Below are 12,928 nucleotides of genomic sequence, written 5' to 3' on the forward strand. Positions count from 1 at the left end.
GACATCTGCGTTTAGATCTAGCCTCACCCGGTCTCTTCAAAACCGTTTTCACACAAGGAAGAACAAGTTCCAAAAGGAAGAACAAGTAAGAACAAGGAAGAACAAGTTCCAAAAGGAAGAACAAGGAAGAACAAGTTCCAAAACACGGTTCTAGTAATATGTATAAAATAATTTATTCACGTCGACACAATGATAATCTGTCACGCCCCCGAGAAGGCAAAAGTTTTGACACGTTGTTGTGCGTAGTCGTCCCTCGTCGATGGAGACGTTCCAGTGAGAAGAGCCTGCTGGTTCCCCCGTGGTCACGCCGTGGCCTCCGTGGGGGACTGGAAGATGGACACGATGGGGTCCTCGTGGTTGGTGACCACCAGCACGCTGCGAAACTTGTCGAACAGCGTCTTGAGCTGCGAGCGGCGCATGTTCTCGTTGTACATGATCTCCTCCAGATGGTGGTGACCTCGAAAGTAGTGCAGCAGCCTGCGTGACAGGAGGAAGCGCGTGACAGGAGGACACGAGTCAGGCGGGATGGCGGGATGGAATGGTCCATTGTAAACGGACTGCATATATATAGCACTTTTATCCAAAGCGCTTTACAATATTGCCCTGACATTCACAACATTCATGCACCCGTTCACACACCGACGACGGCGTCAACCACGCAAGGCGACAGCCGGCTCGTCGGGAGCAGTCGTCTTGCTCAGGGACACATCGACATTCACGCTAGGAGGAGCCGGGGATCGAACTAGCAACCTTGCGGTTCTCCTGAGCTACTGCCGCACCAGTAGCTCAGGTTAGGAAAAGGTTTGTCTCGCTGAAGAATTGATTTGAGGCCAACAGTGTCATTGTTAGGATACGATGACCTACTGAGCCCAAACATACAACATTTAAGGAAATGTTGGGTCTAGTTTTACCAGTGGGGAACTGTATTAACTATTGCCAAAGATCTATGACACAGTGTATAAATAAGATCTGTCACTACCTGGCTATGCACCTTATTCCGTGACCGTTCTATTTCCTATGATTCATAGCGGCCCGCCGGTTTTCCATTTCCGGTCGAGTGCTGTTTACATAACGGCTACCACATATGCACCACTAGCGCATATCTTGAAGGCTACGGCAATAGTTGTAAAAGTTATATATTACATTAGGTCAAAGTGGCAAGTCGATGGTGGCTACACACCGAACTCATCCTCTCACTAAAGTACTACCAGCTACGTATTCTCGCTGCTAACCGGAAATGGGAAACCGGACTGGTCGTCATGGCGGTGCGGCATGGCAGGTGGTTAGGCCGATTTTTCCTATGTACCTATGTTAGTTTTCAGCGGAATAGACTTAGTTGCGGTTTTGCACGAATTAAATGTATATTTTAAGCTATTTACCCAGCAAGTGAACCATCATCATCATAAATGTCTCCTACATCGTACTTATCTTTAGGGTTAGGTATTTGTAATTAGCTTCATAAACCGGCCTGTAGACATTTTATAGAAACATTTACATTGATTTTAGTCTCTTGATTTTGGACCCACTGTTAAAAGAAGTCTAAGGCTGTGTCTCAATTCAGGGGCTGCATCCTTCGAAGGACGCATTTGAAGACCGCTTACCTCACAGCGGCGCGTCAAGGCTGTCCTATTTCGAAGGCTCCTTCAAATGCGGCCGAGATATGCAGCCTTCTTTTCCTGGATTTGAAGGATCCAGCGGGTGGATCCTTCAAGACCCAACGTATCCCAACGTAAGATTCATTGCGCTTTGGATTTTTTTCAGAAATGGCGCGGAGAGAGCGGAAGCGGCAGCTGCAGCGAATACATATTTAATGACAAAACTATGTAAAACCTTTTTTTTACATAAAAGTAAGGTTGGGACCACTTAAAATATGTAACTTTATTGTCAAAGTTCAATGACATTAACGCTAGCCATATAACGTTAAACGAATTAACGTTAAGCCAACGTCCTCTCTTCCTCTTCAGCCGCCGACTCCGGAGCTGAATCTGCCACTCCCACACAATAAAAGATTTTAAAAAGACGGTCACGCAAGGTAAAGGGCGTTAACGGCTTGTTACACAATCCGGAAATGCTCCGTAGGCTAGACCGTCTCATTTAACAACGCTCGTTCTGCCTTCACGGTCTACGAGGGCCACACCTTCGAAGGACGCAGTCTACAAAGGTGTGGCCTTCGTAGACCGCGAAGGATGCAGCCCCTGAATTGGGACACAGCCTAAGTCTTACGCCTGAGCTGTGGATTTGGGGGGGGGGGGGGGGGGTCCTTGGCATGAGGAGGGCTGTTGGGGAGCCCCTTGGTGTGGGGGTTACCTGGCGAACAGGCGGAGGTCCTCCTGGTTCTGTGCGGCGGGGATGCTGAGGATGACCTGCCTCTCGTGCTCCGTCAGGCTGGCCAGCAGCGTCTCCGTCATCCTCTTGTTCATCGGAGAGTCTCCGCCGGGCAGCAGCTCGGCGCTCGAGTTCTCCATGCTGGGGCTCGTCAGGGTCATGTCATCGCTGCTGGCTGCACACACGGCACACAGAGGGTCAGGGTTAGGGCGGGACGGGGTGACGTAGCAGTTGGTGTCACAGAAATAGGGAACGACCCATATGGATCTTTTAGCGCCTTAGCCGATGACTGAAACAGGCTGCTGATTTTCTTGAGCCGATACTGCTTTTTCTCCCTCAATTTACATCATACAAATGACACAATGATGATAACAAATGTTACAAGTCTCAATTTACAAAAGGAACATTTATTGGACTGTCTGTCTGTAAATCATGCCGGGGGAAAAATAAAAATATGCAGATACATGTAAAAAAAACGCAAATATCGGCCGATATATCGGTCGATCACTAGTCACAACCATATTATCTGGGATCAAGCAGTCCGATGTCATAGCAGGACCTCTTGGGAGAGACAGCACAGAGTCTGTGCTTGCAGTCTTGCTAATCTACAGCAGAGCTTCTGGGGGGGAGACGGTATAGAATATGGGACAGGAACCCCAAAATCGTAGACACGTTTTGACAGTTTACTATCGGTGGGTGAGTTTATGTTAACTAATTACGCACTGACAGATCTCCGCCTCCAGCCACGTGATTGGTCGAAACAAATATGAAACAGCAAAGTGAAACACCCCATTCACGCAGTTCTGCATGCACTGGCCTTCAGACTCACCACATTCCCTGGAACGTGTCGGGAGTTTACTTATTACAGACATTCAATGATTACCGGTCCAACGCAAATTTTGGACATGGTCTCACGAGGCAACGACAACAGCGGGCGGAGTCTCGGGGGGGGGGGGGGGGGGCGGTGGGGGGGTTCGACGTGCGCAACGTACTTGGGGAACCGAAGCTGAGGGCGCTGGGCGTGCTGAGGCTGCGGCCCCCCACCCTGGCCACCAGGGGGGGCTCCTGCTCCTTGCCGGGGTCGTCCTCGCTGGGCGCCACCAGCAGGCAGACGTAGGTGTGCAGCTGGATGAGCAGGCGCCGCTGGAGCATCCACACGACCATCTGGATGAGCTGGGCCTGCGGCAGACGCGGGGCGCTTAGAAACAACACCTCTCAAATGTCCCCGAAAAAATGTGATAAAGTCGCAGGAAAACTTTTTTTTTTTTTTTTTTTTTTTTAATAATGAATGATGCAGATTTCAGCAGATGAGGCTGGAGATGAACCATCTGCAGGTGCCGTTCATAATTCATATGCAACGTGCAAGAGGCAGCACAACAACACACCAATGAAGCCCCATTGAGTGCGCGCGTGTGTGTGTGTGCGTGTGTGTGTGTGCGTGTGTGTCTGTGTGTATGTGTGTGCGTGCGCGTGTGTGTGTCCCCTACCTCATGCACAGGGGCCTCCAGGGGGTTTCTGAACTCTGCCAGCGAGTAGGGCAGGGAGAACTTGGCCAGAACGGACGGCAGGTCGTGACCGGGGTACTGCTCGGCAAACAGCTGGGCCAGTGGGGAGTACCTACACAATGTGTGCAACACATATGGTCCATTTCACGTTGCCACTCACAAACCACTCACCGAGAAAAGAGGACATTCAGCCCGCTCACATTGCAATGACTCTTGAAGTTTAGCAGAGATGGAATTTCAATTTTAAATATATAGTGGCGATAGAAATCACCATCTAACCACATAGGTCAGTGTAAAGTTAACGCTTGCCTTACATTAACACTAAACCCTGACCGAAATCCATTGAACAACTAAACAAGAGGGAAGAGACAAATACACGAGGAGCACAGTGGAGGGGCGAAGCCGCTGGAAGCATGCAGGTCATGAAAAGCAAGGGTAGGAATTTAGAGTCACTAGATTTGGAATGTATTCAACCGAGAAAAGATCCCACCTCTCCCTCCAAAGCCGCTCCCCAAAAACATACGACTAGCTTCATAGCTCCGGCAATAGGTCTGCCCAGCCTTGTGGAAGACTCACTCATGTCAGAAGTCATGTGCAGTGAGGGCACGGCGGAGTGCACCCAGGTAGCCGGGTGAGTGGGAAGTCAGCCAGGTAGGGCGTACAATCATTTCATTCAAGGGGCCAAATAAATGAAAGGATTGGACGGGTTTCTAACAGCCCTGCGAAGGCCCCACACACAGTTTTTATTCGTTATTTTTTAAATCAGAGCATTTGATTTATGGATTGCTGTCAGGATGTGAAAAAACGAAAAAAACAAAATAAATTGCCTACCCTAGCTTTAGTCTGTAGTAAAGCACCTGGGCTGTTGGGGAGGTGGGAGCGCGTAGGGTCACTTACAGGCAGATGTCAGCATGCGGGGACAGCATGTAGACGTTATTTTCACACAACGGGTAGATGATGATTGCTTTGCCCCAGTACACCAAGTGTGAAGCAATTTGAAATATCTGAAATATACAAAGTATGAATAAATTGAAAAGGTGAAAGTTAATTAAATGTGTATATGTACAGCAAAATATAATTGTACATTATACCTAGTTATACACTAACAAAATTGTATTTGAGCTACATGAATATTGTCCACTAGATGGCGATACAACAAAGACAATATGCGCTCTTTTCATATCTGCTAAAATGACTCAAATACGATTTTAAGACGTTGAATGCCACAAGGGGATAAATATAGATATAAAATCTGCTTATTATATATATATATATATATATATAAAACATATAAATATTATATCATATTTAATATATTTATTTTTTAATCCATGAAACATTTAGTACCAAAACGCACATTTTTGTTGAACGCAAAAGCTGTTAACCTTGGCAGCCAACATTTCTTTTTAGATATAAGCTGCAATCCTTTTATTCACCAGAAGGTGTCATGAGAGCGTCCCCTTTCATAGCATGAAAAGTACCATCGGGCTGCGTAACAACCGCGCATTACATCGGAGAAGTTGCGGCTGTGCGGTACCTGAAGCAAGGCTAGGTCGGCGTCCTGAGCGAGCTGCTGCAGGTTCTTGACGGGCGAACAGGTCTTAATGAGGCGCACCACGGCAGGGGAGCAGTCCAGAGGTAGCTGGTTTAACAGGGCCTTCTCGCTGTCCAGCAGCAACAGAGCGTGGTATGGCCTGGGGACGGACACACACACACACACACACACACACACACACACACACACACAAAGTTATTGTACAATATAAAAAGTCAGTTTCAACAGCTAAAAAAAAATGAGTTGTATTTTTTTATACACAATAACATAAATTGTGGGAATTCATGAAATTCATGTTAGGATCTTAAGGCTTGCTAATCAAAACAATTCCAGCTGTATAATGATTGATATTGTACACTGACTGATTGTGTTTACATTTTACCCGTATTACTTTACTTATAAGAAGGTTCAGTTTTGAATCTAAATAGTTCATTGTATAATAACATTTACCAATGAGGGGCACTGTTGCACACACTAAATCTCTCTTCCCTCAGTTGGCATCAAACTGTGGTCATTCTCCGAGTCACACAAGAAGTGCTTTTTGTGTCAGGTGTCTATGGAGACCAAAACTCAACTTCTTCCAAAATATTGATGTTACAGAAATCACACCCTTCACAATACAATAAAAAACTAAACTCTAAACAAAGAACAAACCTTATTGCTTTGAGACTGTGTTCCAACGCCTCGGGGTGAATGTAATTGCCTCCAATCCGGTGGATTTTATGAGGTAAACAAAAGCTCACTTCCAGCCAATTGTTGATGTGTAGTCTCACTACTCCAGTGGTGCAAAGACTACAAGAAAAACCAAGTGATCGGTTAATCAGGGGAGCATTGTTCATGATATATACAGGGAACACAAAAATGTCAAGTTTGGTTAGCATTTTTAAATATTGATTTCTGAACAGAGACATGAATTATGTTACTACGTTCTGATAACGACCTAAACACCCAGGTCTATGATTACATTTTCTTTCCTAATTATTAACATATTTATTCTATATTCATAACCTATTTTTTTTATCATATGCTAACCTGCCATATTGCTGGTCCTGAGAGCAAATTTCTTTTTCCATGTGTCTAACATGCTGAATGACCAATAAATGAAACTTGAACTTGAACTTGAATTCCTAACGACCATAAAACATGCGTTTCTTTATTATGTGCATTTGAACCAAAACAAGAAGGTTCAGAATATCTTCAGTCTACAGGGGCAGTGTGGTGATGTGCACAGAGGCGCAGCTTGCCAACAGGCAAGGCAGGCAAATGCAACAATTCGGCAACTGCCCCTCAAAACTCCTGCGCACGTCCCTGCTTAGGGCCCCCACAGACTCTAGAATCGCCTCTGGATGTGCAGTATCATTCAGACTGGCAACTTGTCAGCTGAAGACCCTCTGGAACCCTGATAAGACCAATAAGCTGAGGCGTGACCCTAGATGCACTTTGTGGGTGGTGCCTGGATATCTGGTGCCTGGATATCTGGTGTCTTCCTCTCAAACACCATATAGATGTACTTACGTATAAAAATGTGTTTCTGCTAGCTACAACATCTGCAGAGATGATGTACTCATATGGGGCCGTTTACACTAATAAATAGGAAATGTTCCATTTCATTATCAAAACATTTGGTTAAAAACAATTCTGCAAAATAAATCATACAAACACACTTGCCATTACAACAACCTTTGGTTAACATAATTATACGAATGCAAAGAGGTGCGGAAAATACAAAAGTCCCACACCTGTCATAAGCCTCCTTCAGATCCCGGGCCAGCTTACATTTAGGAAGAATTTGCCGGAAAGGAGACTGGGGGCTTTCATCAGCTGGTATCACAACAACACAAAATAGAAACATCATCATTTTGTATTTTCACCAAAATGAATGTATGAAGGCACTATGTCAGTTTCCCTATTAGCAGTCTCTAGTGGCTTGAGTTGTGGCTACACTTCAAGCGGACCGGGATAACACAAAAATTCCCTGGATGGATTGACTCGTGATTGGGAGCGTGTCAATAGTTGCGTGTCAAATAGTTGCAAAAATGCAACATAGTGCAGCTTTAAACAATCATATAAACCAGGGGTGTCAAACTAATTTTCACCCTGGGCCACATGAGCATTACGGTTGCCCTCAAAAGGGCCGGTTGTAACTGAAGGAATATATAAATTTAACTATACCATTTTATTATTTATTTTTTTTACGATTTTCAAATTCATTTGGAGCTCTCGCGGGCCACATTAAAACGAGCCGGATTCGGCCCGCGGGCCTCGAGTTTGACACCTGTGACGTAAAGGGTTAAAAGAGGTGAAGGAGGTCTCACTCTCTGTGATGTTGGTGATCTCGTCCTGCACCGCCAGCATCAGCTTGGCCTCGCGGGTCAGGTACTGGCAGCGCCGCTCCTCGTGCTGCAGGGCGATGGCGATGCGCCGGGACAGCTTGTGCATGGAGCTGATGACCGAGGGGTCCGCGTTGGCCTGCGGGGGGGGGGGGGGGGGGGGGGGGGGGGCGCGGACACAGAGACCGGAACACCGCACAGTCACTCACCGACTCTGGGATGAATGACTCAATTCATTAATTCATGGATGAAATAATGGGGATTGATGGGGGCTGGGACAGTTGGTAAATGAAGCAGCATTTAAAAGATGTAGACTTCAGAAGGCACGGCATTGACATTATTGACGTTTTTGGTTTTCTTTTTTTTTTAAAGGTAAGAATATGTTTTGTTTGATCTTAGTTAACCTCCACTTGGAAGTTGAAGTGAACCCCCTGTTTCAGCTTGAAATTAACAAAAGAGAACTATGCTAAATAAAATACAAAAAGAAAGAATTACACAGTGGCAGGGTCATGCTGAGGACACATACTGAGAAAGCAATGCAGTGGTTAAAAATGGCTGCTGCCCAACATGGTTTTACAGAGCATGACTCAGCACTTTATTTTCTATTACCGGCTATGCTGGTAAGGTGGTTACAGATAGTGACTCTGCACTTTGGTTCAGGGGTGTGGAGGGCAACGTTGGGCATCGTGATTACCCATTTAAAATACCACACCCATTTTCTTAACTCCCCATCCACCCACACACTCAGTATACTGAGTGTGTTTTAATTAACACCCTTTTAAAACACTTTGAAAAACATACCAAAATGTCTTGAGTACACAGCCTTTGAATTACTTGATTAATTTTGCAAAAATAAAATACATTTACATGCAGACCGCCTGAATGGGCTGTGTGGCACAATAGTATTTCCAAAAAAGTATGAAAAGTATTTCTGTACCCTCAGGGCAAACACCACACTAAACAGGATCATGGTCGGCATTTCCCTCTTTGGGGAAGGATCCGATTTGGAAACCTAGTAGACGGAGGAAAAGGTCACCTTCAATAAGACAACCTAGTAGACGGAGGAAAAGGTCACGTTCAATAAGATCAAACTTCAGAAACCACCAACATTGACTCTACATTTGATTCCTTTTTCAGGTTGTATGTTCTCCCCGCGCTCATGTGGGTTTCCTTCCGCACCATAAAGACAAACATGTTAGGTTAAGGCCCAGTCCCATTTCTCTCCCCTTAACAAGAACACTTGCTTTGAGTGCCCTTAGCTGCAAGTCAGCTACCGAGCTGGCTAGTGTTCAAGCGTTCAGGTTGATTTATGGGAAAAACAGCACTCCCCCTTAAGTATTGGGACACCCTACCCCTTCACGGGAACACGCAGAATATAGGGTTAGGGCTCAAATCTAGGGGGAGGGGGGGGGGGGAATTGGGGAGTGGGTCCCCGGGCCCCCGTAAACAGGCCTGGCCCCTGCTCCTAGTGAAGGAGGTCAAATGCCTCCGGTGCGCTGACAATAAGATCGATTATTGTTATTCTTCCTCTAAATTTCCTCCAACTGACTGCCCAGCAACAAGGTTAATCAGCCACTATAACTGGGGGTAAAGCTGTCTGTTCATAGGGAAAAAAAGGGTGTTAAATGTAACATCAGGCACCACCATAGCAGCCATGTGGTACAGTCATTACCTGAATGATGTGTGGGTGCTGAAGCAGAGTAGGGTGCCCCACGAAACGCACATTGTCTATTTTCAGCTCAAACTTCTTCCCACAAATGTCCGACTTAGTGGCCAGGATTGTGGCAAGGATAATGTCGGAGAACCTTGGGGCGACAATAAAAAAAAAATTGTTACACGCTAAGACAACGTGAAAGCTGTGTGTGTGTGTGTGTGTGTGTGTGTGTGTGTGTGTGTGTGTGTGTGTGTGTGTGTGTGTGTGTGTGTTCAGATGGCTCTGTCCTGACGCATGAATCCCAGTTAAGTGTTAACAATATGCCTGAATGGCGACTGGTGAGGAGACCTCCAATGTAGAAAGGGAAAAGCCTCTTGAAGAAATGTGCCAGAGTCATGCTTGTTGTAGCTCATGCCGTAAACCAGATTAACAGAATACAATAGTAAATGATCGTAGTAACATTTAAGAGTAGGTATATACTCTGGACATACCCCAGTAAGCTAGTGTTTATTTTATCAGGTTTACTTATAATAATTGTTATTGTTTATGCACTTCGAGAGCCACATGTGTAATTACACTGGTATGGTGAAATGAAAATGAATTAACATTGAATTAAGTCAAACAATTATTTTACAGAAAACACAGGACACAACTCGGAATACAGATTTTACCCAAATTAGGGATTCATTGAATGGAGGCTACACTAAGATTCTCTGAGATTGGGTTTCCACATTAGACAGCAGTGAAGCCTGGGTTAAAAACTAAAAAAAAACGTGGAGGAAGACAGGGGTGATCTATAGAGTGAAGCAGCTTTAGAACTATGTGGTCTTACCCTGACACCAACTGTTCATCAGTTAGTGGAGTTTGCTCCCTGAAACGGGGAATGGGGCCATAAGCAAAGAAGAGGGGCAAACAGAAAAGGGACAATGCAACACAAACATGGACTGAAGTCACGAAAAAATATGCTTACTATGACAAAGTAAGCATATTTCGCCATACCAAGCAGACTGGGAAAATTCCCATTATTGACCGTATTTTTATCTACCTGAACCTATTTTCTCTGAGCAGGAATAAATGTTGACCACCATTAAAGTGGATAGTCTATGTATAACTTCTGTGATACTTCAATGGACCATTTGAATTTCAAGGATATTGTGTGAATTGAGGAAAAGATATCGACACATATCATGATATCTAGTATAAACTCCTTACGATGACAAGATACACCCTTAAATGATGACGATTAGGTTTGAAATATCAGTGATAAAAGAATAATTGTTTTAATCCAATACTAATTTACATTTACATGTGATGCCACTCAGACTGTCCAGAATGGTATTTTCAATGCATAAGCACATCACATATTCATGAATATCGTGTAAAATTCCCTAAAATTATTGCAATTCTAAATGTTTTCATATCGCTTATCCCTAATTTTCCATGAAACAAGAGAGCCTTCACAAGCAATGTTGTGTCATTTTGGGTGGAGAGGTTTACTACGTCTCCATGTGGGGGGGGGGGCGTTCAAGGCCTGCTTATCTGAAAGGAAAGTGGCTGATGCTCAATATATCACACTTATGTAGCCATGTAAATGCAAAGCACAACTACTATGGGCCCTAGTCACATGCACCAGGGTTTTTTTTAATTCAGAACCTTCAGTCTTCTGAATATGATACAGAATGTATCACAAGGATCAGGGCATGTCTGGTGTGCTGAAACCAAACAATGTCACTAAATTCAGCAGGAAATTAAGTTTCTGTAAAAACTTTGCCAGGCTGTAAACTCCGGTATTCCACACTTCCCTCTGAACTTACTCTGATAGCGGCTTTAATTTTTCAGTAAATGCTCTGCGACATGTTATTATACTATACTACAGAGTAATGTACCTGAGTTACTATTTCCGTGCATCAAAAAATAATGATAACTCAAATACCATTGAGTAGCCAGATGCAATTGAATAACATAAAATATGCAAAGAGAGAAAATGGCTGACATTCAATTTGCACAAATATTAACTTTAAACAATTATACTGTAAAGAAATGTATGGTTGTCCTTAGATAATAGGCCAATTATTATTATTATCATCAGTATTTTTCCACTGCGACTGATATAGTGGGGTATTTGGTATAACAAAGCAGCAGAGATTTGTTTTCCACCAATCCTTTTCGTGTCCTTTTACCTGTATATAGTTCCTAATAATCTTAGGTTAAGGTAAATGTTTATACCTTTCGGTATATTGCCGAAAAGACAGAACTGTTACAAGCCAATGAGAAAATAAGAATACATAAAAAGGTGACAAACAAGGCCCAATAGCTATTTTCACACAGCAGCTCTCATTGGTAGATGGAAGGACGCCACGGCAGAAAGCAACTGACACATACTTAACAACTCGATTAGGAAATATGTTTAATGCAGAACCTTGTTCAATTCCAATGCTAGGCAACAAACAAACCATACCTTGAATCTCCATCCTGATCTTCAAGCACGTCCCCAGTTGGGTTCACCAATGCATATGGGCTTCGTTGTTTAGCTAGAGAGAAACAATTATTATCTTACTTATGAGGTCGAATATATACCCATTGGCCTTACCAGATAGCACAACGACGTACAAAACAAGAAACGAGTGCACTTTTAGCGAGGGTCGTAATTGGAAGTGTAGGTTTCTGCCACTCAGACTAGCAGTTGATATGCTCAACTATACATGCGTCCGATTAAGGTGAGCCGGGGTTGAATCAAGGTTTTGGACAGGTTTGTGGACAGCAGTAATCAAACTATAGTCAGGTGTTTAAACCAGTCGGTAATGCGATGATGATGATTATGATGATGATGATGAAGCTAGATGAAAGGGAGGTGTAGAAAAGAGCGCTATAAATGGGCAGGAACTGGTGCTTGTTGCCTTGTATCTGATGTATATGCTATATGTGGGGGGGGGGGGGGCTAGAGGGAGGGGTATATGTGACGTTTTTCATGCAGGACATGGCAATAAAGTATATCTAATCTAATCTAATATGATGATGACTCTCTAACCTGGGGACGAAAGACACTCAGCGAGCCGCTGGAAGGGGTAGCGGAAGAGCAGCTTGTTGCCCCGACTGCCCGAGCTGACTAGTATGACGCTGATGGGGCTGCTCGGGTCGCCGCTTCGGTACATGGACTTCTGCTCCTCGGGTAGCTCGGTGTTGTTATACATGTCTGCATCCCAGAGGCTACCACGACACTAATATAGCCGGAGCCATATATCCCACCATGTTCTCTTTTGGTCTGACCCAGTGCTTTGCTGCTGTTGCAAAAGTTAAGCTCTCTCACTTCCGTTTGCCTCACTGTCATTTGCGTCTGGACTCATGTTTGCGCCGGCCATTGGTCCATGGAGCTGCCCGTCACGCCCTTTGACACGGGTCATGACCATTCCGCCCAATCACAGCTCAAGCGCCTCCTGATTCCCCGGCCCGAATTGTTATGGTTTTTGTCAGTCAAAGGAGCGACTGGAAATTGAGGCTGACACTTTAATAATTTTGTGGTATATTAAATATTGGTGTTGAATGTTGTTAAACCAATGTA

General features: G+C 44.5%; 1 protein-coding gene across 2 annotated transcripts; it reads right to left on the reverse strand.

The window, feature by feature from the left end:
• Window positions 1–154: 154 nt before the first annotated feature.
• On the reverse strand, window positions 155–12,646 carry nprl3 (NPR3-like, GATOR1 complex subunit). 2 transcript variants are annotated; one of them, XM_084488206.1, is made up of 14 exons: window positions 12,398–12,646; window positions 11,828–11,900; window positions 10,202–10,240; window positions 9,388–9,520; window positions 8,653–8,727; window positions 7,701–7,854; window positions 7,125–7,206; window positions 6,040–6,177; window positions 5,368–5,524; window positions 4,728–4,834; window positions 3,813–3,942; window positions 3,318–3,504; window positions 2,308–2,500; window positions 155–477 (listed from the first exon to the last, which is right to left on the reverse strand). In XM_084488206.1, exons 1-14 carry the CDS (start codon window positions 12,558–12,560, stop codon window positions 303–305), a joined length of 1,806 nt encoding a protein of 601 aa, XP_084344332.1. In that variant the 5' UTR covers window positions 12,561–12,646; the 3' UTR covers window positions 155–302. The 2 variants fall into 2 exon arrangements, with proteins under 2 accessions (XP_084344332.1, XP_084344333.1); XM_084488207.1 differs by lacking the exon at window positions 10,202–10,240.
• Window positions 12,647–12,928: the final 282 nt, after the last annotated feature.

This window comes from Micromesistius poutassou (assembly GCF_964030765.1).
Source record: "Micromesistius poutassou genome assembly, chromosome: 1".
Taxonomy (NCBI): Eukaryota; Metazoa; Chordata; class Actinopteri; order Gadiformes; family Gadidae; genus Micromesistius; species Micromesistius poutassou.

Bases quoted from the DNA above. Each gene is read 5' to 3' on its own strand.
- nprl3 (XM_084488206.1), bottom strand. From the start codon at position 12,560: ATGTATAACAACACCGAGCTACCCGAGGAGCAGAAGTCCATGTACCGA. The intron at 6,178-7,124 runs GTGTGGGACTTT...TTTTTCTTGTAG, and splicing joins CTGAAGGAGGCTTATGACAG to TCTTTGCACCACTGGAGTAG. The intron at 4,835-5,367 runs GTACCGCACAGC...TGTATATTTCAG, and splicing joins CCGACCTAGCCTTGCTTCAG to ATATTTCAAATTGCTTCACA.